The following is a 25,763-nucleotide window of genomic DNA, read 5'->3' on the forward strand; positions in this document are numbered from 1 at the left end:
ATTATATGGTTGGGTGGAGAAGTGCTCGTCGTTATTCAATACTGCGTTCCTACATTCTTTCTCAGTTCCTTCGTTTCGAGTCTCTTCTGTCGCGGAGCTGGAGTCCTTCCAAAAATCGCTATCGGGAGATCTGAAGATATACGATCAGGGATGGTACTCGATTGACACCATCCTCTCTTTCTACGAGGATCAAGTACCAGCAGCAAGACTTCAGGATAGTAAGGAAGCATATACATGCTTGGTTAGCAGCTTGCACACTATACATCTGAAGCTTCCATAATCCACGTCAATCGCACGATATCGCGATACGACTACAACCATCACGACCAACACGTCACAGGGAGATATATCCACACAACCCACTTCAAACACAGCCTTACCAGCACTCCTCACCACCATCCCCTCTTCCTCCTCCTCCTCCTTGACTAAGGAAAGACATGCCTCACAACCCCCACCCCTCCCATCTCCACCGCTTCCCCTCGATCTTCCTCCTCGCCCTCCTCGCCCTCCCCCTCCTCCCATCAACAACACTAAGCTCCCCCGCGCCTCTAAACCGCCACATCACGCACCGCGACACCACCACCACCACCAGCACTAGCGGGCAGAAGTGTTTGCCCCAGTGGGCTATTCCTGGGTAGCTATCCCCCTTTCCTCCCCCCCCCTTTCCCCTTCCCTCCCCTCCCCTCCCCTTCCCCTTTCCCTTCCCCCCTCCATCTCCCATCTCCCACCCCCCCTTCAATCCCCAGAAAGACAAAAAAATAGCCAGCTAACATGCAATGCGCTGGGACAGTGTCTCCGGCACCCCCTCCTGGGCCTCGATCCCCGAAGGCGGCGGGTGGGTAAATTGTGGTGCCGCGGGGGCGTCGAGCGTGGTGCAGGGCAGCGATGAGGCTGATGCCATCACTTCTGCTACGAATACGACGGCGGGAATTGGAGCGGGGGCGGGGGCGGGGGGAATGAGACGAGTGTAGTGGGTACGGGTACGGGGATGGGGACGGGGACGGGGACGGGGACGGGAGCTGCGGCGGCGAGTAGCAGCAGTGCTGCAGCCGGGACAGACGATGAGTGCGAAGCAGAGGAAGAGATGTGATGATCGTTTTGATGATGGTAATGATATTATGTGCTACAGGGTAGGACAGGGGGAAAGAGCCCGCAAACCGTGAACGGAGTGCCGACGAGGGAAAGCTGCCCTTTACTTCTACCTTTCTATATCGTACGTGAGGAATAGGTTAAGGGCTGATGGGGCCGCAAGGAAATGTAGATGTGGTAATCAGTGACAGCCCAAGCCAGGCTGGATGGTTTCATCGTTCCATGGGCTTGGTGGGATAGCCGACCCGTCGGATGTGATACCTGCGCTTGAGGTCTTGATGTTGGGTTGAAACGAGAGCGGATGTTTCGCGGGGTGGTGGTCTCACTGTCTTACCTCCTCTTGACAATGACCTGTGCACCGATATGTTCCTCAGTGTGAAGCAGTGGTTCAGGGTGTCACTGGTGGACAAGTAGTCTGTCGCGCGTTCTCTTCAATTTCAAGATGAAGTTGCGCTGCAGTCTAGTCTTTGCCTTCACCTCTTTCCACACCTCAAGAGCACAACCAAGACAATGGGATTGAGAGGGAAGAACGAGGAGGAAGGTGCAAGGCGAGCATGCGCATCACTCACTGTAGAACAGCCCCCGTAAATCTTCCGTATGCGGACAATTATGCGTTTCAGTCATGATTCACACCCACGTCCACACGAGTCGTAATACCCAAAATGGGATGATACCTGCATGAAAACATCTCAAGTTCCATTGTTAAATGTATCACCACCCTGTCAGCCTTACCGCTCCGCCGCTCCCCTCCCTCCATAGTAGATCATAAGAGGTCAGGGTCGTTAATGATGGTGTGCTGTCCTCACTCTTCTACTGACTAGTATTTCATAATCCTTCCCTTCCCATCTCCTCTCTCCTTATATAAGTAATCATAGCTCGCGGGCTGAGCCTTGTATACGTAATCACAGGCCGGTCGTGGTGGTGTGTCTTGGTTGCTCTGTCATTCTTATATCGGCGCTGCAGCTGGTTACTGAGTGCCAATATTGCTCCTCCCATCAAGACAAAAGATTCTCTTGCGTCAAGCGATCAGGCGACTCATTCACTGGACTCGGTGCTGGCACTGAAGGCCGCCCCTACTCCTCGCCATTACTCCTTTAGAACAAAAGTCTCTCAGCAACAGCGATCTCACACCACCGTTCACCAACTCGCTGCTCACTGCGTCTTCATCAAGTAAAGGGTAGTCGCAGTATGCCTCCACATCTTCTTTCCTGGGCCACGGTCCTCGCTCTCACCTTAGCACTCCTGTCAACCCCCCTCATTGCCTCTCCTGCCGTCTACGTACGTCAGCCATGTACATCCAACCACCTAGTTTCCCGCGATGGCGCCGCGGAGGAGGGAGATAGGGTTGGTGCTTCGGCTAATACTGGATTGAAGGCTCGTCAGTTGACTACTGGTAACGGGAGGAGACCTGGAGCTAGTTTGGGCGCTGGCACTGACACGGGAACTGGTACTGGCACTGGCACTGGAACAGGAGACGTCGCCAGTGGTGCCTCAGGCACTGGTCTACCGAACGCTGGTCAAAGCGCAGTAAGTGGGACTGGGAAGACAGGTGAATCGGTCGGAAATGGTCAAACTGGTCAAACTGGCGCAACGGGAGACACAGGAACCGGTCTGACCGATGACACCTCCGCAGGCTCCGTCAACACCACCGGCTCAGCAGCCAGTGCAGGCGGAACATGGCAAGGTCCACGCGGCACGGTCCAAAAGATCGGAAAATCTTACCAAGCGACCGTCTCTGGCTACGGAGTCTGCCACAGCCAGCCCATCGCAGCCGGCAAAGCGGGAAAATGCGGATTTTGGGGGAACTTCGAGGGAAAATGGAGAGCGCCAACCGCCGCGATGTCAGGCGCGTTCAACGAACCCCCGGGCCCAGGAGTATGCGGAAGCTGCTGGATGCTGGAAGCGCCGCAAAGGATCTGTCGTAGTCCGGCGAATCCAAAGCCAGGGACTCCAGTGGACTGCCCAGTGGGTAAGCCGGGCGTTTTGAAGAATCCGGATGGGAGCACGCAGTGTCTGTGTGGACAGCCGGATCCGAAGAGTAAGAGTGGATTGATTGTCATGGTGGATAATACGTGTGCCTGTGGTGCGGATCAGGCACCTGTGAATCAGTGCTGTCAGAAGAAAGTTGGGGACGTGGATGGGTTTGGGAGTAGTACTGTCGTGGATCTTTGCGCTGAGACCGATGCTGTGGCCGCGTGGTTTGGGGGAATACCTGACCCTGTTAAGGTTAATGCGGGTTTTAATGTTGCAACGATTACCCAGGTGGATTGTGCAGCCTGGCCGGGAAATTTGGGCTTTCAGGCGGGTTGGTCGCATTATAAGGGCGGGCAGGGGCTCGTGAGTCCTGATATTGTGCCGGATGCTAGTGGTGGTGGTGGTTTGAGGGCTGGGGTTGGTGGAGGGGGAGGGGCCAATGTCACGAATTTGAGGGAGAGAGGGTTTGTTGATGGGGAGATGGTGGAGGAAGTGGAATGGTAGACGCTGCTTGAAGATTGGTCAGCGAGTAGGGTAACTACTAGAGCTCAAGATTCATCATAGAGTAGGTTCTACACAATTTTCATACCTGAGACGAACTCAACGGGTCAATTACTCAAGAGAGCACATGTATGGGCGCGACCGCTCTCCGAAGGACCCGAAGACTCTCCATGGTACAATAGCAGGTTCGTGAGGGCGTTCATTTGCACGTGGAGACACTTAGCTGCGAGCATTGCAAGTAAATGGCGTCGCAGCTGTCACAATGCCGCGAAGCATAGGGCAATGGCAGAGATAGCTGCATTCTCCCGTGCCGCATAGACAGCATTTTCAGCGCTTCGAATATCACATCACCTGGTTAAACATGCACCCACAGTCAAGCAGGGTTTTCAAAGCCTGATAGTGTATCGAATAGCGCGATGGATAACGATCACGCAGCCCGAGAATCATCTTCATTGCTTCTGCAGACGTTGAACCCTGTGGCTTAACGTACATTGTCAAGGCGTGATTCAGCACACCACTGCAAACGTATTCTTTACGCAATGAGAACCTCCTATCAGATACTCAAAGTGACGAAAAGTGGTCCACGCAGCCAACGAGAATGAGAAGACAGCGCAGATGTTGGCGTCTGGATTGGGAGACAGATAAACGCCCCAAGCGAGAAATCTCCGCCTAAAGCGGGAGGGGTGGACCCACGTCGACGCCCAGTTGGAATGTCTCGCTGCAATGTTCGTCCGCGTGGATCAGAGAGTGGACTGCAAGAGCTCTCGGGGTCCCCGCTAAGCCAGCGTGGAGGTTGTCAACGATAAGTGCGATTGCCTTGAAGCAACAGCGCTCGTCTGGAAGCCCTATCGAACAGCGGCTGTGATGCATGGAAAAGGAGGTGTAGATGACTCCCACGAGGCCCACGGTAGGTTGAAATTATGCATATACTGGCCCTACAGGCCATGCCTGTCGTTCATGTCCTGCATTAACCACATTGAGAGCTCACGGCCGTTGGAATTGTGTCTCCGCGGAGGTCACCGAGGTCATCTTTTCGCGCCAGGCCCTTGATCTGCTTGAGGTTGATGTCAACGATGGGGTAATTTCGAGAGCAGAGCTGGCGACAGGGAGCTTGCGGCCGTAAAAGCACTGTCGGGGTCGGAGTTTGGCAGTGGAAACGAGAAGGCCTTATAGTTTTTGTGGGATGAGTTGGACTGGTGTGAGTCTGCCACGGTCTAGACCTCTGGACCACTTTGGACGGGTCTGGCCCCTTTTTCGCCCTCACTGATCTCATAGTGCGAATCTTCCACGTGGTCAGAGCCAGGCTACTGGGCATGGAAGCTTCTAACTCGTTCTCAGAAAAGAAGGTTATCAAATTCCAAATCATCCGAGTCCTTCCATCATCCATTGAGACATCGGGAGCTCGCTCCACCATCGTCAAACAGGTGGCATTTGCCTCTTTTGGCTGGGGGCATGGCTTTGCTCTGGCACGAGCAAAGCCGTTATGCTTTAACTCCCTTCCGCCCAGCGCGACCTGTCAAACAGGCTTGGCGCATTACGGCCACTTGGCTGGTCCAAATCGTCGTCAATGAAGCAGACCAGGGCAAGCCAGGGCAGACCAGGGTGCAAAGGCTAGCTGACTGACTATGTTGATTGCGCAAGATTATCACGCTTGATCAATGCTGTGACACGATGCTTTCGTAGCTCCAATTACCGCTTGCGGCCGACGACTGATATACCGAAGCTCCATCCACTATGAATGCCTTCACCATCCCCGTCTCCACGTTTGACAGGTGCTGATCATGCCTTTGTTGACTTCTCACTACATGGAATACTCTAATCCCTACTCTAGTCCACCTCACCTCCAGACCTCCCCTAGCCAACAGCCTCCACCCCAGACCACCTTCAGTGGCAGCCAACAGCAAGCTCCACAAGCTCCACACGATGCCTACAACTACGACCCGTCTCCACCCTCGTCCGAGCAGTTCCGACGAAGCTCGTACCAGCAACCATCCACGAGTGCTCCTGCCTCATCAGGATCAGGATCAAACATGATCACCGAGCAACTACCTCCACAACCAGTACAGCCTGGTATGGGGCAAAGTCAAGGTCAGGCGCCACCAACGCAGCAGCAACCACCACCACAACAGCAAGAGCAGGCGTCACAGAGCAATGATAGCCCACAGGTACATACACCTTTCTCTTCATCCTCCTTCCACTCATCCTCTCCCCGAAAGCCATCACGAGAATGAATCCCTCCTCCTTCTTCATCCCCTTCGGGCCCACCCCTCCTCTCCATAAAAACTACATCCCAACTGACTCCCATCCTCAGTTTGACATCTTCGAGTGGTACCCCAAATACCAATCCTGCCAACGCTATTTTAACGCCCACGCCCAACACTCCGGCCAAGTCCAAGCTGTCGCCGCATTCGTCAACATACTCCTCCCCTTCCAACGTATTGGCACCGGTGCCCCACATTCCCACAGCGCCTCCACAAACCCCACCACCAGCTCCTTCACGCCTATTTTCACAAACCCTCCTCCTCCGAGCCCTTCCTCCGCTGGTCCGCAGCCACCTCATTTCACAAGCATATCCCTGATACCCTACCTCCGCCGCCTTGTCGTGACGGGTCTAGACTTCCCAGGGGTGCTGCACGGCTTCTTTGGAGATGACTGGGCGTCCGGAGTGGGGCCGCTTCACGAGCAAGAAAGAAGGAATTATCTGTTCGCCGCAAAGAGCGGAGGATGGGCATCTGTGAAGAGAGACTATGACCTGTTGCCGCTAGAAACTGTCCCATTCATGCGACCGTTGAGCAGCCCAGTCGAGCAAGAAGTACAAGCGGCCGAGAAAGCGTGGAGCGAGTGGCTAGCGCTGGAAGATTGGATGGTTGGGGAAAGAGCGCCAGAGCATTTGAGCGGGAACAGGGGCGATCAGGGTCTCCATGGTGTTGGAGGTGGTGGAAATGGGAGAATGAGCGGGCAGGAGGGTGCAGGGCCAAGGTGATGATGATTGAGTAGGGATGGAAGAATAAACACAAGGATTGAAGGCTAGAAAGGGTAAGAGTAGGAATCTTGCATTGGGAGAGAAGGTTCGAAGGATACAAGAAGCATGTCTACGAGTATACTGTCATGGCAAGCACAGCATTTTCACAAGGAGGAAAGGGCAATGGAAAAGGAAACAAGCTTTGGCATGGAGCCCCGGCCGGCGGGTCTCTGGTGCAACTTCGTTTCGAGACAGGGCTATTAAGTTAATGAATAATTGTAATCTTGGGATCCCACTGTCATTTCAACTTTTCGTGAAGTCTATGCGATACCGCATAGATGCGTCTACCATTGTGCTACCATCTTTCATTAGACCCCAATTCAGCCATTACCTCGTGATCATGCACTTGAATTCTGCATGGGTGGTGCCGCTTTTTGCAGCACGAGGCTGAGCAGAGGAGTGACTTGGCAACTCTACATAAAGGGTGGGGGAGAGCATTATCTGTCAGCTCTCCTTCTCCCTGCTATTCCTGGGTCAAGAATTTACTTTGGCAAGTAGCAGCGAATCCTGGCTAGGACTGCGATTCATATGAGTCTCGCCAAGTGACAACTCAGTGCTCCTTTTTCTGTTTTGCTTTGTCAGGCGCCGGGGCGGGCGTCATTGACTAGGCTGGTTGGGAGCGTCAGTAAATATGTCGACATATCAGTACAAATCTTTCGAGAATATATGCCTCGTTTCTTCACTGCTCAGCTAACAAGAGTTGAAGGCGTGACTGATCCATTGGTAGAAGTATGATGCTCCGATTCGCCTCTTGGAATTGAAATGTGGTGAACACGATGACATGATTGACTGCTCCATATCTCACGTTGACCTCCATGACATTGTCAAGTATGAAGCATTGTCGTACGTTTGGGCAGATCTTAAAGCAAATAAAGATATCAAGTGTGAGTCGGAATATCTCCATATCACTGCTAATCTCCACGCCGCATTAAAAACCCTGAGATACCGCTCTCACCCTCGCTTTCTGTGCGTAGATGCTATCTGCATAAATCAAGTAGATACAAATGAGGTGGACGGACAAGTGCGACAGATGGGTGACATATATTCAAAAGCACATCAAGTATTAATCTGGCTTGGTGAAGGCGAGGGAGAAGATACTGCATTAGCGATCGAAATGCTTGAAACTTTGACAGCCTATGGCCTAAATTCGTCGCTGAAGAAAGGATATCGATGACTTGGGATGCATTGATCCCAATACCGCGTCAAAATTGGAACGCTTTGGCACGTCTTCTACGAAGACCTTGGTTCGAGCGAGTTTGGATTGTTCAGGAAGCTGCAAATGCTGTCCAGGCTTTGGTGGTTAACAGAGACAAGCAATTCCCATGGGATTTGATTACTCGCGGCGTCGAAGCTATATTCCATAATAACATTGCTGGGCTGCTCTCCTCAGAACGTATACGTGGGCTAAATACGCCAATTAACATCAAACACATCAAAAGTGGATACCTTGCAGCAGCTGAACACAAACTTCTTGCGGCTTTGATAATGACACGAGCACTCGAAGCTACAAACAAACAAGACAAGCTGTTCGGATTGCTTGGGCTGGTCGGCAAAGAAATAACATCTGACCTTAACGCTGATTATTCGATGTCACTTGAGGACGTCTACCGAAACTTGGCTTTGTTCTTTCTGTCCAAAACAGGTTTGAGATCCTTGTCTAGTGCATGCGCTGTCCCAGTCACTCATGAGTATCAAACACCGAGCTGGGTACCAAATTGGAGTTTCTTCTACGACACCTGGACAAGGAATCCTCATTACTATACTGCATCTGGCAGAACCGTGCCTGAGGTCTCTATTGATCATGATCTTCTAACGCTGAAGGGTCAATTCGTGGATGCTATCCGCGGCCTGGGATACGAGCGCGAAGCTGCTCAGCCTTTGTACACCGTTCCAAGTGTCGAATTTATATGGTCAACAATGAATCAAGAGGCAATCCAGATGGTAAATTGGCTTGCTATGGCGTTTGGCGAAGGGATCCAAATATCTATAATCCCGCCTTGCCAACAAGAAAATTTCTTAAGAACACTGGTATTCAACATTAACGTTGATGGAACCGAGGTCAGACCTGAATTGATACCCTCGATTCTCCAATACATTGAGACCTACCAAGAAGTGCTGAGTGCGGAGACTCAGAATCGCTTCGTTGAATTAGCAACAAGACACCGACAACAACCAGGACAAATGGCGAGAGTGGGACGATCGCTTGTTGTCTTGTCCAATTCCAAGCTGTTTTGTGTCACGACCAAAGGCAGATTTGGTTGGACGCCGAACTCTGCCCAAGTCGAGGATGATGTTGTACTTTTTCACGGAGCAGATAATCCTTTCGTGGTCCGGCCGTTGAATGTAGGGCCAGTCAAAGGTCTCGGGGACGTCGTTTGTTATCAAATCATTGGGGAGTGCTATGTCCATGGCATCATGAAGGGCGAAGCACTTCAACTCGATCAATCACAAGCCATCACTTTATGTTGAAGAGGCAATACATACCTTCCGACTATGATTACGAAACGCTTGTGTTAGAGATGGAATTTAGTGAACCTCAAGTAGCCCTCCTCCAAGCTCCGACCTTCTTGAGCCTTTCATAGAGATTCTGACCTGCGGCGTCAGATTCGAGGGAATACGTGCACCGAATCAATAGCAGACATAGTCCGTTCTTCTGGCTCGAAACGGCTGTTCTATATGACATGGCCTGATCACAGGGGTTGCACCTCAATTCTCCCAAGAACCACACACTGAACCTTCCCCCATCGACGCAACCTCTATTATGGGGCGCAGGTGCAACTCAGCGCGACTTATGCGGAGCTGATACTATCAGCAATAGGTCATAGAACTTTGAAACATCTCGGCATCACCAGAAGGTACCTCTGTGCAGCCTTCCCAAGAATGAAACTGCATACCCTCAACTCGCCCCCAACATACTCAGTCTGATAGCTCTTGAGTGTCAGCAATGTTCCAAGAGAAAGAGAGTGATAAACGCCTCGTTTTGGGGGCAATCTATACTCATTACAAGACAATGGCCACGTGATAAGTTGATTAGACTGCAGAATACGACTCTTCACCTTGTGCGAACGTTGTGGCTGCAGCTGATGGCGCTGTGTGTAGCCATATGTGGGCTGTACCACCCTGCGAAGCTGGCCTTATGCAGCTTATCGTTCGCTGCCTCATTTACAAAGGCTCCGAAACCCACAGAATCTTTCATTTATTAGGAATATGTGTGAGACAGTTGTTTATTGTATGATGTGATAAGTGAGGTCTGTCCAAGGTGCAGCGCTACGATTTTGTTTAAAGGACCACCTTCGTACTCACCTCAGAATTTCTCAGCTTCATATGTGCACGAAATTTTTAAATCTTTCATTACTTCTCAATATCAAACGAGACCACAGGCTACGTGTTCCACGACCCAGCATGTACACAATTTTCAAACCTCCCAATCCACACCAATTGCCAGTATTTGGTTCAAGCTTCGAAAACAGCCTTTTTCTGTGGCAATGTCACTTATCAGTCCAGCCGACATTCGACAGCCTTTCCCAAGCGTTTCTAGGACGATCTAGTCGCTCTTTCAGAAGATTACGAAGAGATAGTAAGGAGATGTAATGAGCTTGTGTTAGATTGTATCTAGATTGAGCTACCCGACAGCGACTTGTGCGATATTATGCAATTTTCATGGTACAAATACCGGAGGGCGTTGCGAGCACTTAAAGAAGCACACATCGGTGACCTTGCTTCGATCGCCAACGAGAAGAATAAGATTTTGGTAAAACAGAATTCAAATACTGTCAAGCACTTCCCCGATGGATACAACGCCTTACTTGGGACATGGCACTTGTGAAGGAACCGCGGAACCCAAAAGAAGTGAATCAGGAGAAGCACAAAAATGCAAACCAGAAAGAAGAAGCGAGAAAGTTCTGCGACATGGATCCTCCTCTTAATCCTCTAAATTTTATCTACAGCTCAGAATATCATGACAAAACTTCCTTTTTCGCCAAAGAAAAATAAATCGAGGGAAAACGCACCAAAGAAGTTCACAGCGAAGGGAACTACACCAGACTAATTTCACTCAGTAAGCTACACCACAAGCTTCAAATGGTATATCATGCACAGTGCTTCAGCAGCACGTACTAGATCGCCTCATAGCTCATCTGATTAGTAGGAAGGTCCAGAATACCAATCTCGCTCGGAATCTTGGCGTCGATTCAGGGGCAAATCTGCTGTACGGTTAAAGGCCAGTACTGTTCCTGGACACGGAAATTGAAAAGGCCTATGATCTTGGCAGACTAGCTATAATACCATTTGAGAAAACCGGGGAGACGAAAGAAGGCCTGTGGACTTGGATCTCGTCCTCATAGACCAGAGCATCAAAGACAAGCGTGTTGGGGGAGAAGTAGGGCACGTTGGCAAAGGCCTCGCATTCGGTAAACTTGATAGGAGATTTCTATGATTTCGCAACGATAATCGATATTCCCGTCGCCTCCTGTATTTGCACGCTGTCATCTGCTACCAAAAAGTTTCCATGTAAAGTGCGGCTCTATGTAGTGAATATTATCCCTTCTGGGGAGAGACCAGAACCGTCACTCTCTTCGTCCGTGGACAGGACCAGACTTTTGTCGATAGGCAAGAGGAGACGAACAGGGAAAAGGGGGTATGGGGAAGGAGGGGAGGAGGTGTAAGTGGGAAAAGTTATAGTGTGAGATTACATGAAAAGGGGAAAGGCGGAAACGGGAAGAAGGGAAGGGGGAAGAGGGGGAGAATAATGGAGTGTGGGTGTGGCCCAACATAAATTGGGCGTTGGCTAAGCCCCTTCTGGCGCTATTGGGCAGCAGCGCAGGAGAATATGAGACATGAGGAGCGTCTACGGCCTAGGAATTCCTCCGTTAACGCAATGACTTCGCTTTCAAAATCTCGGAAATCTTTTGGTAGGATGGTGATGATCATTCCTAGCTTGAATTCCGTTCATGAAAATTATAGCATGCCTAGTGGGGCGTGGACAAGAGGAAGGAAGAGTGAAGGGGGTTGGCGGCAACGGGCGAGTGTGTGAGCTTCATGGAAGCAGCTGAAAGAGATGGTTCGATAGATGAATAGAGGTATGTCTGATGTATGAGGGTGCGCAAGGACGATGGTGGGGAGTTCAAGTTTTGAGAGAGCTTCATTACATAGCAATATCATCTGCGATGCTGTTAGTACTATTGCTTCTTCCAAGTAAGACCTGCTAGATAGCAATAAGTCCCGTAGCCGTAAGTCATGATTCCTATCTTTATCCTCCAATACCGACGATGTTGTCATAGCAAAAAGCAAAAGCGATAGCGATACCAAGGCTCTGGCCCTTCGATTCGAAGCAATACGTCAAACAATTCCCGCTCATAAGCAGTACGATCTCGTCAAACCCTCCAGTAGCAATGATTTAGATTTTGGTGATCTTTGTCCCAGCGAGAGCTAGTCTCGTGACAATGAACAAGCATGTGCCAATAGCGCAACTAGCACCACCGAATGCAATGGCGTAGCGGAAACCAGCTTGATAGTCTTTCCCTGTCGAGCCAATAATTTGACCTCCGATGGGCGAGCCAGTCAAAGCGGCGAAAGCAGAGATGGTGAAAGCAGTTCCCGTTCGGACACCAATCTCTTGAATTGGTGAGACCTGCGCGCAAAGGGCGGGTGTCAAGCCAACGCCTGCACCAGAACCGATACCGAAGAGTGCTGCGAACAGGATAATGGGAACGTTGCTTGTTGCCGGGAGCCAAAGGGCAAGGATGAGGATCGTTGTGAATGAGCTCATTACGATCATGACGTTGAAGCGACCTACCTTATCGGCGAGAGCATTGGGTACTGTGCGGCCGATGATACTTTAAACTGTCAGCATTAAGGTTGAGTGAGATACGGGAAGGATGACTGACCTGGCACCGTTGAGGATCGGGACGAGATAATTGGCCATACGATTAGACATGCCGTGGGCAAGCGCCTCGACGACGATGAACGTGAAAGGGATGAACATGCCCCCTGTGAGATATTAGCTACCGCTCTCTACCGGATGAGGGAACCCCACAATAGAAGAAGAAGATTGCCGCGGTCAACAGCGAGAAAGCGGGTTCTCGGAGAGGGCGGATGAAAGCAAAAAGATCGAAGGGGCGCTTAGATGGTGGGATGCGGTTGCGCACTGTCAGATTCGCAAAGATGAGTAATGCGAGAACTAAGAAGGCGCAAATTCTCATTGTCCAACCAAAGCCGACCTGTGGGATGAGATGAATGACCATGATGGGGAAGATGACACCACCCAGGGAGGAGCCAGCAACAACTAATCCAAGCGCAGCCCCTCGCTTCTTGAAAAACCATGTAGATACCTGCAGAGTGTGTCAGCGAGGACTGAGCTCAAGCAGGATCACCGAGGCTTACGCAGGTAAAAGCGGGGTAGAACACCATAGAGGCTCCAATGGCCGAACAGATGGCTTGACTGAGGAGAAACTGGTAGTATTGTGTTGACAGACTTGTCATCATCAAGCCAAAGACGTGAAGGAAGGTGCCGGCCGCCAAAAGCCCCCGGGGACCATATCTATCAAATACTTGGCCGACGGGTAGTCCGCCTACCAGCATGCAGAAGACTGGATGCCTGTCAGACCATGCATGATTACTTGCGCCGATCTACTTACTCTGCAAGGCTGGGATCCATGCTACTACAGATGGAGTGTATTGCTTAAGTTGATGGCTTTGGTAGTATTCTTGAAAGATCCCAATAGCGTTGATCCAGCCAAATGATACAAAGAGGCAAGCCGCTGACCCAGCAACCGTAAGCCATGCTTGTGTCCCACCGTCTGGGAAAGACTTTGGATCCATCCATGGATTAGGAGGGGGTGGCTCCGCTTTCTCCACCTCTTCGGAGGAGGAATCGTCAATGACAGAGAGCTGTCGCTGTTCCCGACCTTCGAGCTTCGCCTGAGCATCTTGATTCAGTAGATCCTTTTCCGAAATGTTGGCGAGGTAGTCAGCAGCATCCCGCGGGAGATTGAAATTGATTGAGGGACCAGATGGTAGATGTTCCAAAGCGTAGAAGAGCTCACGATATGTCCTGCCGGAATCGACGTCGATGAGGTCGAGCTGTGAATTGCGCTCCTCAAAGTTCATCCGCGAACTAGCCCTTTTGCTGCTGACAGCAGAGTTCAATCGACTCAAACTCATTCGTGAAGCTCTCTTGTTGCTGACTTCGGAATGCATCTTGCTCAAACCTATCTGAGAGTCCCGATTGTTACTGATCTGCGAGTCACGCTTGTCGCCTACCTGTGATTCTCGTTGCGACGCTAGGTACGACACGCGCTTGGGATAGGGCCTCGTTGGTCGTGGAATGGGACGTGGAAGGCTGAAATTGGCATTATCCTGTGCAGCCATGGAGTCTGTGGCCTCTGCAGCCTCGATGCCTAAAGAGTTCGACATCTCGAGGGCCTGCTGTGGTCTGGCGATCGAAGTGCTGGTGATGTGTGAGGGAGGCAAGGGAGGGAGTGGGTCAAGCTGGACAAGGGTAGTAATCTGGGAGACCAGCGTGGCAGCCGTATCGATGTTTTAGCATTGAACTCATTCAATTGTCGGACCTTCAAGGAATCCTCACGGAGCCATGACGCAAAAGGGGCGCTTAGGGTTGAGCTACTTTAGCGTCACTAGCGTCATTCAATCATTCAATGCAGAGAGTCCGCCATGTGGACCGGATTATTGCATCCCCACGCCAGAAAGACGTGGCAATCGTGCGAATCAAGTGGGATGATGGGACGATGGGACATCAGACAATGTGCGGAATCATATATAGCGTTCCTGGTCTCACCTGCAGGGGTGGGATCGTCAGATCTTACTTACATAGTCTGCCTCGCTCCTCGGGTTCCGATACCTAAGTTGCTCTGCCACATCAGCTGCTCGCAATCCTCGATCAAATTTTCGAGCATTTGCTGAAGCCACCATCGTTTGTACTCGTCATAGAACGGCTCGCTTACATGTTTAAAGATCTGAATGCTGGCCAATCTTTAACATGCACCGGTGTCCGAATGTGCCTGACTGAGATCTGTAAATTGTCAGAGATCAGAGTCCGAATATAAAGCTATGAGAGGTTCAGGATGTACCGCGTATAACCCCTCAGGACCAATCTGTACTTTATCTTGTAATCTTATCCGACAAAAATCCCTTTGCAGCACGCTTTCCCTCTTACATACATACACATAGCTTATCATGTCTGTTCCTGAGAAGACTACAGTCCTTGTTGTCGGTGGTGGCCCTGCTGGGTCTTTCACCGCCTCAGCTTTGGCCCGCGAGGGTCTTGACTGTGTTGTCCTAGAAGCAGACAAATTTCCCAGGTTTGCTGCCGGTTTTCAAAAAAGGGGGAGGACAGGATTAATGTTTGATAGATATCATGTCGGCGAGAGTATGCTGGCATCCATACGCCATTTCCTTCGCTTCATAGATCTCGACGAAAAGTTTGACAAGCATGGCTTCGTTCAAAAGGTCGGTATCTGCGGTACCTGACAGATGCTCGAAGTCTAACGCTGAGATGTAGAATGGTGCCGCATTCAAGCTCAACTCAAAACAAGAAGCTTGTAAGCCAAAAGTGCTTCATAAAAATCATGTAGCTGGACTCACAAGTAACTAGATACTGATTTCCTTGCCGCCGGCGGCCCTAACGGATATGCCTGGAATGTGGTGCGTTCCGAATCAGATCAGCTCATGTTTGATCACGCAGCCGAATCGGGCGCCAAAGTTTTCGATGCGACCAAAGTCAGCTCGATCGAATGGGTCCCAACAGAGGGCGCGTCCACCACTGACGCTCCAAACCCGGGACGACCAGTTTCTGCAACGTGGTCTCGCAAAGACGGTACCACTGGCACCATCAGCTTCGAATATATTGTCGATGCCACCGGACGAGCTGGTGTTGTCAGCACTAAGTACCTCAAGAACCGCCGCTACAATCAAGGCTTGAAGAACATCGCAAGCTGGGGTTACTTTGAAAATGCCGGCCACTACGGAGTGGGAACTGATCGTGCGGGTGCACCTTACTTCGAGGCTTTGCAAGGTAGATAATATTGTGTTTTTCGTCACCTTCAGATCAAAACTGACAAACCGAAATTGTAGACGCAAGTGGCTGGGTCTGGACCATCCCCCTGCACAATGACAAGAGGTCAGTCGGCGTCGTGATAAATCAAGACGTCGCCACACAGAGGAAGAAGAATATGGAAGATCCATCCACCAAGAACTTCTTCCTCGAGACACTCAAGGAAGTTCCAGGAGTGCAGAATCTCCTCAAAGACGCTACCCTTGTCTCGGACGTCAAACAAGCATCCGATTGGTCATACAGCGCCTCGACCTACGCCAGCCCATACGTCCGTATTGCAGGCGACGCAGGCTGCTTCATTGACCCCTTCTTCTCCTCCGGCGTTCATTTGGCGCTTGCCAGCGGTCTCTCCGCCGCAGCGTCCATCTGCGCTGTCAAGAAGGGCCAATGCGACGAGCAGACAGCGCACACGTGGCACACCAACAAGGTTGCCGAGGGATACACTCGCTTCCTCGTTGTCGTCCTCAGCGCCCTGAAGCAAATTCGGGCAAAGGACGAGGCAGTCCTAAGCGACTGGGATGAGGATGGTTTCGATCGTGCTTTCGCTCTTTTCCGACCTAGTACACGCCCCTCCCATTCTGATGAGTGATTATTGCTGACGCACACCCAGTCATTCAAGGCCACGCAGACGACACGCATACCAAACTCTCACAGGCCGAATTGGCAAATTCGATCGACTTCGCCGCCAAAGCCTTCCAACCCATTGCCCCCAAGAGAAAGACGCCATACTCAAGAAACTCGAAGGCACTCACTTAGCTGACGGCAGCATCAAAGACAGCCAAAAGGCGCAAGAAGCCGAATCGTTGCTCAGCGAGGAAGAGACGCGCATCCTGACCACCATCCGCGCACGCTCGATGGTGCGCTCCGAGGACACGATGAACATCGACAGCTTCAACGCCGACGTCGTCGACGGTATGAGGCCCGTGGTCATCAGGGGACAGCTCGGTCTCGAGAAGGCGGATAAGATGGCAGACGCTCCGAGGCAGGATATCATGAGCAAGATGATTAACGAGGACAAGATCTTCGCGGACATGCCTTCGCTGGCTACGGCGGCCACTGAAGCTGTGGCTGCTCACTAGAGCTGATCATTTCAGCCTTAATCAGCCCTAACTGAGCATGTGGTCTCATTGACGGGTATCGTTGTTTCCTAGCCCTCATTATGGGAGAGATTGTGCGCGGTTTGATATCCTGATAGACAGCGATGAATGTATAGACGCGTTCTGCCCTACCATTTGCAGCGTTTCATATGCATGACATCACCTGCTTCCGCTATATCATATTCACCGCCCCCTCATCCTCACGATGTGTCCGTCGACGTGCGTTTGCTTGCATGACTTGCCCCTGAGGGATGGCCGAACTGAGCCCGCAATCTCGGCCTGGAGCGGCTGCCCCGCATGTCCCGGCGCTAATCTACCCCGGAATCCGACAAACAGCGGGCCGATACTGACAGGCCGCTTACGTAAGGCATGCCGAGCCCCTCATCTCGCGGCCCAATCAGATACATCTCTGCCTATGTCTCAGCTACGCGCTTTTCAGGATGTGACAGCCTGATGGGATGGCATGGGAGCTGCGTACGAGCCCTCTCCCATCAACTTCAGACCCTCCCACGTTCCTCTCACCTACGAGTGACTGACTGAATTACTACCTTATTCAACCATCATCCAAATCTCTTGGACGACTGACTCGTGGACACTTGGCTTCTCCAACTAACACCTGGATTCCCTTCTCCGAACACTCACCTTCACTCATTATCCAAACACACACTTCATCACAACAACATCTCTTCACCTCAAATCCCGCAATTCCTCACCGTCAACCCACGTCCAACAAATCCACCACCATAACAATGGCGCCCCCAGCCCCCTCCATAACCCTCTACCGCGGCTTCGCCTTCAAAAACGCCTACGTCTGGTCTCCCTTCGTCACAAAGCTCGAGACTCGTCTCCGATTCGCCAACATCTCGTACCGCATAGGTATCCCCCTCCCCTCCACCCCTCTCCTACCTTCTGCTCTACTGTTATGAACTCACACTAACGAGCACATTTGTCGCGGGACAAAAGAGCCCGGCAGTCCCATGAAAGCGCCTAGAGGCAAAATTCCGTATTTGGCGGTGTCAAGGCCGGAGGGGAAGGAGCAGGCGCCTGTGAAGGTTGAGACGTAAGTTCCTATTTCCCCTTCCTGCCCCCTATTCTCTATCCACGTATCTTCACACGTAGAAAGCGATAGAGGGAGAAACACGGAGAGGGTGGAGTGGTATCGATAAGGGGCTAATGGCGGTGGTGCAGGCTTTCCGACTCCAAGTTCATTACGGAGAAATTCATCGCCGATGGCCTAATGGAGGATATTAACGAGAACCTGGATGGGGTGGAAAAAGCGACGGATTTGGCGCTCAGGGCGCTGTTGGAGGATAAGTTGTATTTCTATCAGGTACGATTCCCCCTCTTTTGATCTGCAACCTGCCATTCCAATAAATGTCTGCTTTTTCTTCTCGTCTCCTCCACTTCATTTCCTCGAAAAAGAGCGAGCATCTACTCTCGATTCCCCACCCACGTCCTTAAACGTCATATTCCGACTTCCACCAAACTCGTTGAGTGATCATCTTTCCCTTCCTGCATCGGCTTCTTTCCCCTTTACCTGCCATTTACACTCTAAACTTACCACACTCCATTCCTTCCATCCCACACCAAATTAATAAACAACAGGTCTACGAACGCTGGGAACAAAATTACTACACAATGCGCCCGACCGTCCTCGCCGCGCTCCCGTACCCAATGCAAGTAATCGTAGGCCTGATCGCGTACCGCAAGAACTCAGCGGCGTTGCAGGGGCAGGGGACGGGGCGATACACGCCTGAGGAGTTGACGGAGTTGAAGAAGGAGGTGTGTTACCCCCCTGCCCTTTCCCTCCCCCTTTCCCATCTCTCCTTCCCCCTCTCCATTACTTGTATACTTCCTCTGATGAACGTCCACCTACCTTCTCCCACTAAGCCCCTATGTGACGGTCTTGGCATGGCATTGCTGACGGTGTGCTCGGAAAACAGGTCTGGGACAGCATCAACGCGCTCCTGTCCGCCTCGAAAAAGAAAGGCGGCAAGGGGAAAGAAGGACTTTTCTGGCTCCTGGGCGGCGAAGGCCCGACAGAGGTGGACGCGACGTTGTATGGGTTTGTAGCTAGCGCGCTGGTTTGTGCTGCGTGAGTAATCCCCCCTCCCCCTTCATAACCCTCCTCTCCAAATCTTTCCCGCCTTGATTTGCTTTGCTTTGCCTGATATCCCTTCCCTGCTTCCTCCCCTCTTCATTCCACATTTTATGAGAGCAGGAGCTGTGGGATGAAAGAGTTCTCATAACAGAGAAAAAGGTGGAAAGGGAAGCGGTCCACAACACCGAATCAAAGCAGCACCCCATCTTAAAACACTAAGATCAAGCTAACACCCTACATATGTGCACAGTTCCCCAGAAACGATGAGCATAGTGAAATCCTACCCCACCATCATGGACTACGCCAACCGCGTCCACAAGCGCTATTTCCCCGACTACGAGAAATGGGAATGAACACAACACGCAATCTTGAGTCTTCGATTTTTACGTCGGTTGTGTTGGCCGACTTGTGTGCTGATGGTATGGAGGGGGTCAGTTGTGCAAGGAGGGGAAGAAGTCTCGGACTTTTCTTTAATATCAGTGAATCGATGTACCACGCTGGAGTCCCTGTAGGGGTGGAGGGGGAAACAAGGTGTTTTCCTGCTCGCATAGTACTGGCGTCGAATGACAACCACATATCAGAGTTTGATTGTAGAATCATAGAAGCCATTTCAATACAATCCCCTTTCTTTGTGCCATTCATTCTGCCACAGTTCCTCATATCCGAGTCGCCACCACCGGCCTCTTTGCCTACTGCACAGCTCAGACCCTCTCCCCTCCCATCTCAGTGCTTTTAACGCTTCTTATGCACCGATAGACCGCATGAACAGCTGAAGCCTCTTGTGTCTCTCTGTTATTTCGGTTATGGAAGTCGTCTCCCATTTCATACCCCGGGAGCTGTCTTGTCGTCACAGACACGACGTAGCCAATGAGATTGCACTCGGGATTCCAGATCTTCATCGTTTCCGTCATGGCATTCAAAATCTCCATCGGTCCCTGTCTCGGCGGCCCATCCTCCCTCTTCCCGAGCCGTTCGTGCCAGGCCAGGCCAGGCCAGCGTATATTCTCATCCATCCTATTCCAACCATCTTCCTCATCACACTATCATCACCAATACATCCTCTTAATCCTGCCCATCACGAAACTCGTATGTATCCGTCATCATCTTTCATTGTATCATACACCACTTTCCGGCTCAATACCTTGCGTTGAGGATAGTGCGTATGCAATATGGATAACCCGTCCCGGCCTGACTCATCCCGCCAAACCCTATCGCTCTTCTTTCCCTTCCCCACAGCATCGGTCACAATTCCAAATCTGATACAACATATGTCCGAAGCGGGCATGGCGCTTCCTCTCACCCTGTAGGCAGTATTTGGGGGCCAGTACCCCAATCATGTCGCCCGTGACACCTATGTACCCTCACCCCCCTTTCCGTGCTCATTCAATAGATATGGGGTGCTGAATCCATCAGCCGCATAATCCACATCGACACCTATTTAGATGTGTACCCAGCGGTAAATGTATTGGTGTGGTAGGGTAATGATCTGGTATGGTATGGAGCGGGGTGGGTTGATCTGGTGCATTCGGCGCGCGGATGGCAAAAGCAACCGACGTGCCATTGCATTCCGAAAACGTGGCGTGGCGTGGCGGATTTGGGTAGTGGTACGACAATCCGATCTTTTCGATGTACCTCCTTGCTCTTGTATCAACTCCAGTTTCTAATTCTCCATTCCATGACCGATCAACATTGTAGCCTCATCGCGTGGCGTGCATTTCGCCTCGTATGTTCCCGCTGACGATCGTATTCCTTTTTCCGATACGCAGGTATTTATGTAATATTCGACCATTCGATCGGTCGATATTGCCCGCCCCATCCTGCATGCGGTCCCGCATACGGTAAGCTGAGGTGGGTGGAGGATTGGCTCATATTCCGGGGGTAAAGATCTACGTAAGCTTAGAAGAGAACCGTATGATTTGCTGGTCCGTGATGAGGTACTGGACCTCGTACCTCATTCCTTGTTTCAATCAACGTAGTGGCGTATATAAGAATGTTTCAGGCGAGTAGCAGTAGCAGTAGCATTACTCTGGTGATGTGGTGATGAGGCCATTCGTGGCGAGAGGGGGCGCGGACTCGTATGAAGGAAGTGGTTGAAGGTGTCTGAAATTAGCTCCGTCGTGTGAAGCCAAGCGCCCGTTCTGGGGTGCTTAGGGTGGCCTGAGGGTCACTGCAAGAGCCCCTAAGATGTTAGGTTCTAGGGGGCGGGTTCAGGGGAACGGGGGGCCGATGGTGCCATTTAGCTGGAGGCTTCACCCGAGCTTGGCAGGCTGTTGAGACGCACGTCGACAATCAGGATATGTACTTTGTGATTAATATCATTGAATTTGCATAGGTATCTGTCTAATCATCTATCCATCGTATCTCGCATAGCTCACAATTCCACGCGAAGTAGGCGCTCCCAAATGCAGTTCATTAGATTCATGATCATGTCGTCAATCCTGCGATCTATGCGTAACGCTCAAAGATTCTGCCTCCGAGACTCGAGGTATCCAAACGACTTTTCAACGCCTCGGCTCAAATATCATATGACTGTAGTCCTCTTCTGGCTAGAATTAGGGGCGCTGTTGCCCCTTTGCTGATCCGTAACCTTCATCATTATCACCTAGATCCTTGACCCTCATCTACTCTTCCGTAGAAGCTCAATCATTGAGCTACCCAATTCGTAGCCTCATTGGTCAAAGACTTCAGCCCTGATTTTAATGACGTGGCCAATGCGGGCAAAAAGTCGTCAGAGCCGTTTCCTTGCTTCTTGTATCGCCTGGAGAATTGGTCCACCAACTTTGCCACTTTCGGTAGATCTTCCAATACTCGCATCATGGATTTCTTCTTGATTGACCCTCCATGGATATGTGGGGAACCTGAAGGACATAGATCCATCACATCCGCGTCTCTCATTACATCCTTGACCATAGACATAGTGCTATGTTTACTCATCCCGGAAGAGCTCTTTCGACTCTTTGAGCCACCTGCTTTGTGTAGGATCGTTGCATACGTGTCCAAGATTGCAGCGCAGACCACAGATGCCAAGAGGGCGATGTCGGTCTTTTGAGAGCACGGGCAGACGAGAATGGTGGATATACGCTTGATAGCAGCTGAGGCAGCGTTTGTCGTTGCATCGAGGCTAGGAGGGTCAATTTCGGCGGATGGTTTAATGGATGTCATATTGAGTTCCTGAAGAATATTCATGGCCGTTGTTGCGCAGTCAAAGTCCTGTCCTTTAGAGCGCCCTTGACTTGCGAGCCCGCTGGAACTACCCACACTCGACATGCTACTACCGTAATTTGAACACTGGGAGAAGATGCTGTCGTTACTGCACATTGTTCCGTTGGAGCTGGATCTGCTCAGATCGTCTTTGGCACCGAAGGCCGATGCATTCTCTCGCGGTGGTTCGTATAGATAAGATGGGTCCGTTTGCAGGGAATTCATTTGATAGGGTGGCATCCCAGATCCGCAGAAATCCAGGGCACTTCCGTCACCGAATGTGTTCTCCGGATATTCGTCAATGGAGCAATTTTGCATGTCGTATCCGAGAAAGTCTTGGGGATCGTGTGACGACGCAATCGATCTACTGTCTATGCTGCCGTGTCTACTCGTTGTGTGAGATTTGGGTTGTTCTGATTTCTTCGAAGACGAGCCCTCGCGTGGAGGATGAGGTCTTCCCATCCGTCTTGCTGGACTGTAAAAGCATGGATATCCTAATTTGTCACACCGAGTACACACAGGTTTGTCTTTGCTGCACTTTACTTTCGATGCTGAACATTGGTCACATGTGTCCTTGAGTTTCTGTTTCTGGGAGGAGGTCTTGCTGGTAGACATGATGATGTTGACGGCGTTTAGTGATGTTTCAGGAGGGAAGGCAAGTGTAGATCTCGACTGTAGGCTGCCTCACAAACATGGGGGTGGGAGCTAGCAGTGATCTTAAATGTTGGCTGCCGTTGATAGAAATGTTGCCGAAAGCTTGTCACCACACTTCCTAGTCCGGTAACTCGCTCTCCTGATTGCCATGAGATTCGGTCGGAGACATCTCACCAGATGCCACCTCAAGGGCCTTATTCTGCGCATGAGTCTGTGCTCGGCGGACTAGTGCTGATTTTGGAGTGCGTGGGCTACGTTTTGGATACGTCGGGTCATACGGACCCTAGTCACCAAAAGTATCTCGTCGGGTTCCTATGTGTGCCCCATCGCGGATGCGACACGTGCGGGGACCAGGATTGTTGAGAGATGCTGCAGGATCCATTGGAGTAACGTAGCCTGTAGAGGGAGGTCGCATGAAAGCACGTGGGGAAATTTCCTTGCATGGGTTTGTTGATGGCGTTTCTGCATATGTCCTTGTTCCCGTAGCTAGCTCTATCATGGCCGGGCGATAGATATGAATGGCATTGCGGTGGGACGAGATATCGCTATGTCTCATGAGTCGTCATGATCGTGTGTGATCTGTCGATCGAGAGTCAGGAGATAACGAACGTGGTGAATATGAGGGCTTTTTGCGGCCAGAAGGGTCGTAACGGCGCTACTTTAGACTGAATACAGCAAAACCGTAATTTATACGCAGAATAGGATACAGCTCGCGAGCTTAAACCTGTATTGCGTGCTGGGTTGCATCGCTTATCTGACCTTCGTTAATCATGCAAGGCCCCTGTAGATCCCGCATAGTCTGACGTGTCGCGCTCTGGTCAGCCCATCAAACAATTGAACCACCAGAGGGCAATAGACTTCGAACAAAAGGAGACTCTGACATGACAAAACTGGGGCACTCAGCTTACTGGGTGGCAGTCATCCTCCAGGAATCAGCGTCAGAAGCCGCGGTCTTTAGTCAAGGACCCGCAGGATTGCAGTTTCGCTTCATGTGGAGAAGTCAGGGAGGCTGGTTTCACGAGCTATCAGCGTGTTGTCGATGAAATTCAAGCGACTAGTGTAATTCCGCCGTGGATTCCGCACCGTTCTAAGCTCACAGCCAGTGTACTCGGCACGCCTGAGGTCGGAGCCGGATAAAGCGGGCGAACCGTGTCGACTTCTCTAGTAAGACTGAAGTATCGAAGATTAGAAGGGAGGGAGTGTGGCAGTGACTGCGCCGCTCCAGCTGCCGCTGTCTTCCTACCAAGGCTTAGCTGCGCTTGTAAGACTGCTGCCTCTTCCAGATGGCTGCTTTTCCTCCATTTGTCCTCCATTGAGGTCGTCGAGGTGGATCTCACTCGTTTTCGATGAGCCTTGTCGACATGCCGCCCGTAAAGAGACCGTCGTCGTCCTCTCCACCATATCGGCGACCACCGAGAATAAGGGAAAGTTGTGATAACTGTGGGATTGCGAAAATAAAGTGTGGTCGCCAGCGTCCAAAATGCCTCCCTTGCATAGGGCGGGGTCTTGCCTGTTCATACAGCCCGTCCAGGAAGTCATCATCACATCACGGATCCTCAGGAGACGAGACAATAAAGATCAATCCAATGGCAGACGCAACCTTCGATCCATTCTTTGCTCACTTCACTTCAGGAGCAGACCCTATTGAGGTGGGGCAACCCCACTCACGGTCAGGGTCCTTAACGGTCTCGCCTAAGGACACTTTCACAATGCCGCAGGCGAAGACATCTACCGATACAAACGTGTCACCCAGCAATTCTTTGAATCAATCTTCGGGCTTCTTACCATTCGCCACCGGTGTAGAGCCATCAGACTTCTGGAACCAGGTCGTCGCTGATCCGTTGGCTCCGAGCAGTCTAAATTCAGGTTATGGTACGGTGGGGGAGAAACAATCTCTAGGCTTTGCACGAGAGCTCGGCAACAGTGCCAGCGACAATTCCCATCCTCACTGGGCGCCGCCAGTCTCGGCTGCTGATTTTGGTACGGCCTTCAACACGGGTTTTGACTTCGACGCTATGTGTAAATCATTCACGCCGTCAGCCTTGTTTGCGAGTATGTCGACCAACCCCTTCGACAAGGCATTCAGACAGGATGCTGTATCTCTTTCACCGAAGGAGGACTTCTTCTCTGCTGCTAGCGATGCAAGTGGCAGTATCCATTCCCCAGTTCCTGATGTTGTGCAGGACGATGTACCTCGCACTGTGTCTAGGAAACGGAAGTGGAGTAGCTGCTCAGATCAAAAGAGAACCTGCATGACGTCGGCTCTGAAGATACTTCAAGCTCTCCATGTGCCGCCGCCGGCATGTTTGTCGACCCATGATGAAGAATCCATGCCTCATCAACCCAGAATGATCGACTCAGTGCTTTCGACAAATAAGGAAGTCATCGAGTCAGTTGCTGAGATCGCCAAATGCACATGTTCTTCGAGCTCTCAGTTGCAACTCCTCCTGGCCATCATCTGTGGCAAGCTCATATCGTGGTATCGAGCCATCATTCGGAACTACCAGCCAACCAAAGCATCGACGACAGAGTCAACGCTTAATAGTGGTGAGGATAGTGAAGACGGAATAGAACGTGTACTCCATCAGCCTGTCACAATGGGTGGATATTCGTGTGACCTCGAACTCGAGAGTAAAATTCGGGCGCAGGTCGTTTTCAGCGAGCTGCAACATCTTGAGATTTTGATTGAGACCATCTCGAAAGGTAAACAAGATTCAGGTGAGGTTGCTTCTCCAGGGAAAGCACACTCCACACGCCTTCCGTCGAAGGAGTCGGGGTTGGGAGATGCCGTGCAAAAGAGCCTGAGTTCGTTTCTCCAAGGTCAATTAGAGGCTGCGAAGGCAGACACAACCCCAGTGCTCAAAGGTATTCGTGTTCCAGCCTGAGATCAAGCGTAGGCGATGCGGGATTCAGCATTGGGTTTTGGCGTCGAGATATACTTCGGGGTTACGGACATCACGGCCGAGATGAGGCATGGTATTGGTGTGGTGCATATGGGAAGGCGACCATTTCTTACTCCAGCGTACTTTTGGAGATCGTTATGATCTCCCTCTT

At 51.2% G+C, this 25,763-nt stretch overlaps 8 protein-coding genes across 8 annotated transcripts; 6 read left to right on the plus strand and 2 right to left on the minus strand.

Moving 5' to 3' along the window:
* Positions 1-2,277: 2,277 nt before the first annotated feature.
* On the plus strand, positions 2,278-3,567 carry KY384_006770 (uncharacterized protein; the record flags this gene model as incomplete). Its single annotated transcript, XM_044815263.1, has 1 exon — positions 2,278-3,567. One exon carries the CDS (start codon positions 2,278-2,280, stop codon positions 3,565-3,567), a length of 1,290 nt encoding a protein of 429 aa, XP_044667137.1.
* Positions 3,568-5,131: 1,564 nt separating this feature from the next.
* KY384_006771 (uncharacterized protein) lies at positions 5,132-6,547 on the plus strand (the record flags this gene model as incomplete). Its single annotated transcript, XM_044815264.1, has 3 exons — positions 5,132-5,166; positions 5,396-5,729; positions 5,876-6,547. 3 exons carry the CDS (start codon positions 5,132-5,134, stop codon positions 6,545-6,547), a joined length of 1,041 nt encoding a protein of 346 aa, XP_044667138.1.
* An 820-nt stretch (positions 6,548-7,367) lies between these two features.
* On the plus strand, positions 7,368-9,055 carry KY384_006772 (uncharacterized protein; the record flags this gene model as incomplete). Its single annotated transcript, XM_044815265.1, has 2 exons — positions 7,368-7,552; positions 7,720-9,055. The coding sequence occupies 2 exons, from the start codon at positions 7,368-7,370 to the stop codon at positions 9,053-9,055; spliced, it is 1,521 nt and encodes a 506-aa protein (XP_044667139.1).
* A 2,926-nt stretch (positions 9,056-11,981) lies between these two features.
* On the minus strand, positions 11,982-13,999 carry KY384_006773 (uncharacterized protein; the record flags this gene model as incomplete). The annotated part of the gene is made up of 3 exons (XM_044815266.1): positions 11,982-12,420; positions 12,472-12,574; positions 13,222-13,999. 3 exons carry the CDS (start codon positions 13,997-13,999, stop codon positions 11,982-11,984), a joined length of 1,320 nt encoding a protein of 439 aa, XP_044667140.1.
* A 780-nt stretch (positions 14,000-14,779) lies between these two features.
* On the plus strand, positions 14,780-16,735 carry KY384_006774 (uncharacterized protein; the record flags this gene model as incomplete). The annotated part of the gene is made up of 5 exons (XM_044815267.1): positions 14,780-15,052; positions 15,105-15,144; positions 15,198-15,617; positions 15,677-16,216; positions 16,311-16,735. 5 exons carry the CDS (start codon positions 14,780-14,782, stop codon positions 16,733-16,735), a joined length of 1,698 nt encoding a protein of 565 aa, XP_044667141.1.
* A 1,656-nt stretch (positions 16,736-18,391) lies between these two features.
* Positions 18,392-19,207, plus strand: KY384_006775 (uncharacterized protein; the record flags this gene model as incomplete). The annotated part of the gene is made up of 3 exons (XM_044815268.1): positions 18,392-18,535; positions 18,697-18,848; positions 19,105-19,207. The coding sequence occupies 3 exons, from the start codon at positions 18,392-18,394 to the stop codon at positions 19,205-19,207; spliced, it is 399 nt and encodes a 132-aa protein (XP_044667142.1).
* A 2,290-nt stretch (positions 19,208-21,497) lies between these two features.
* On the minus strand, positions 21,498-22,517 carry KY384_006776 (uncharacterized protein; the record flags this gene model as incomplete). The annotated part of the gene is made up of 1 exon (XM_044815269.1): positions 21,498-22,517. One exon carries the CDS (start codon positions 22,515-22,517, stop codon positions 21,498-21,500), a length of 1,020 nt encoding a protein of 339 aa, XP_044667143.1.
* Positions 22,518-24,295: 1,778 nt separating this feature from the next.
* Positions 24,296-25,594, plus strand: KY384_006777 (uncharacterized protein; the record flags this gene model as incomplete). Its single annotated transcript, XM_044815270.1, has 1 exon — positions 24,296-25,594. One exon carries the CDS (start codon positions 24,296-24,298, stop codon positions 25,592-25,594), a length of 1,299 nt encoding a protein of 432 aa, XP_044667144.1.
* Positions 25,595-25,763: the final 169 nt, after the last annotated feature.

This window comes from Bacidia gigantensis, assembly GCF_019456465.1.
Source record: "Bacidia gigantensis strain McMullin 20006 chromosome Unknown contig_255, whole genome shotgun sequence".
Taxonomy (NCBI): Eukaryota; Fungi; Ascomycota; class Lecanoromycetes; order Lecanorales; family Ramalinaceae; genus Bacidia; species Bacidia gigantensis.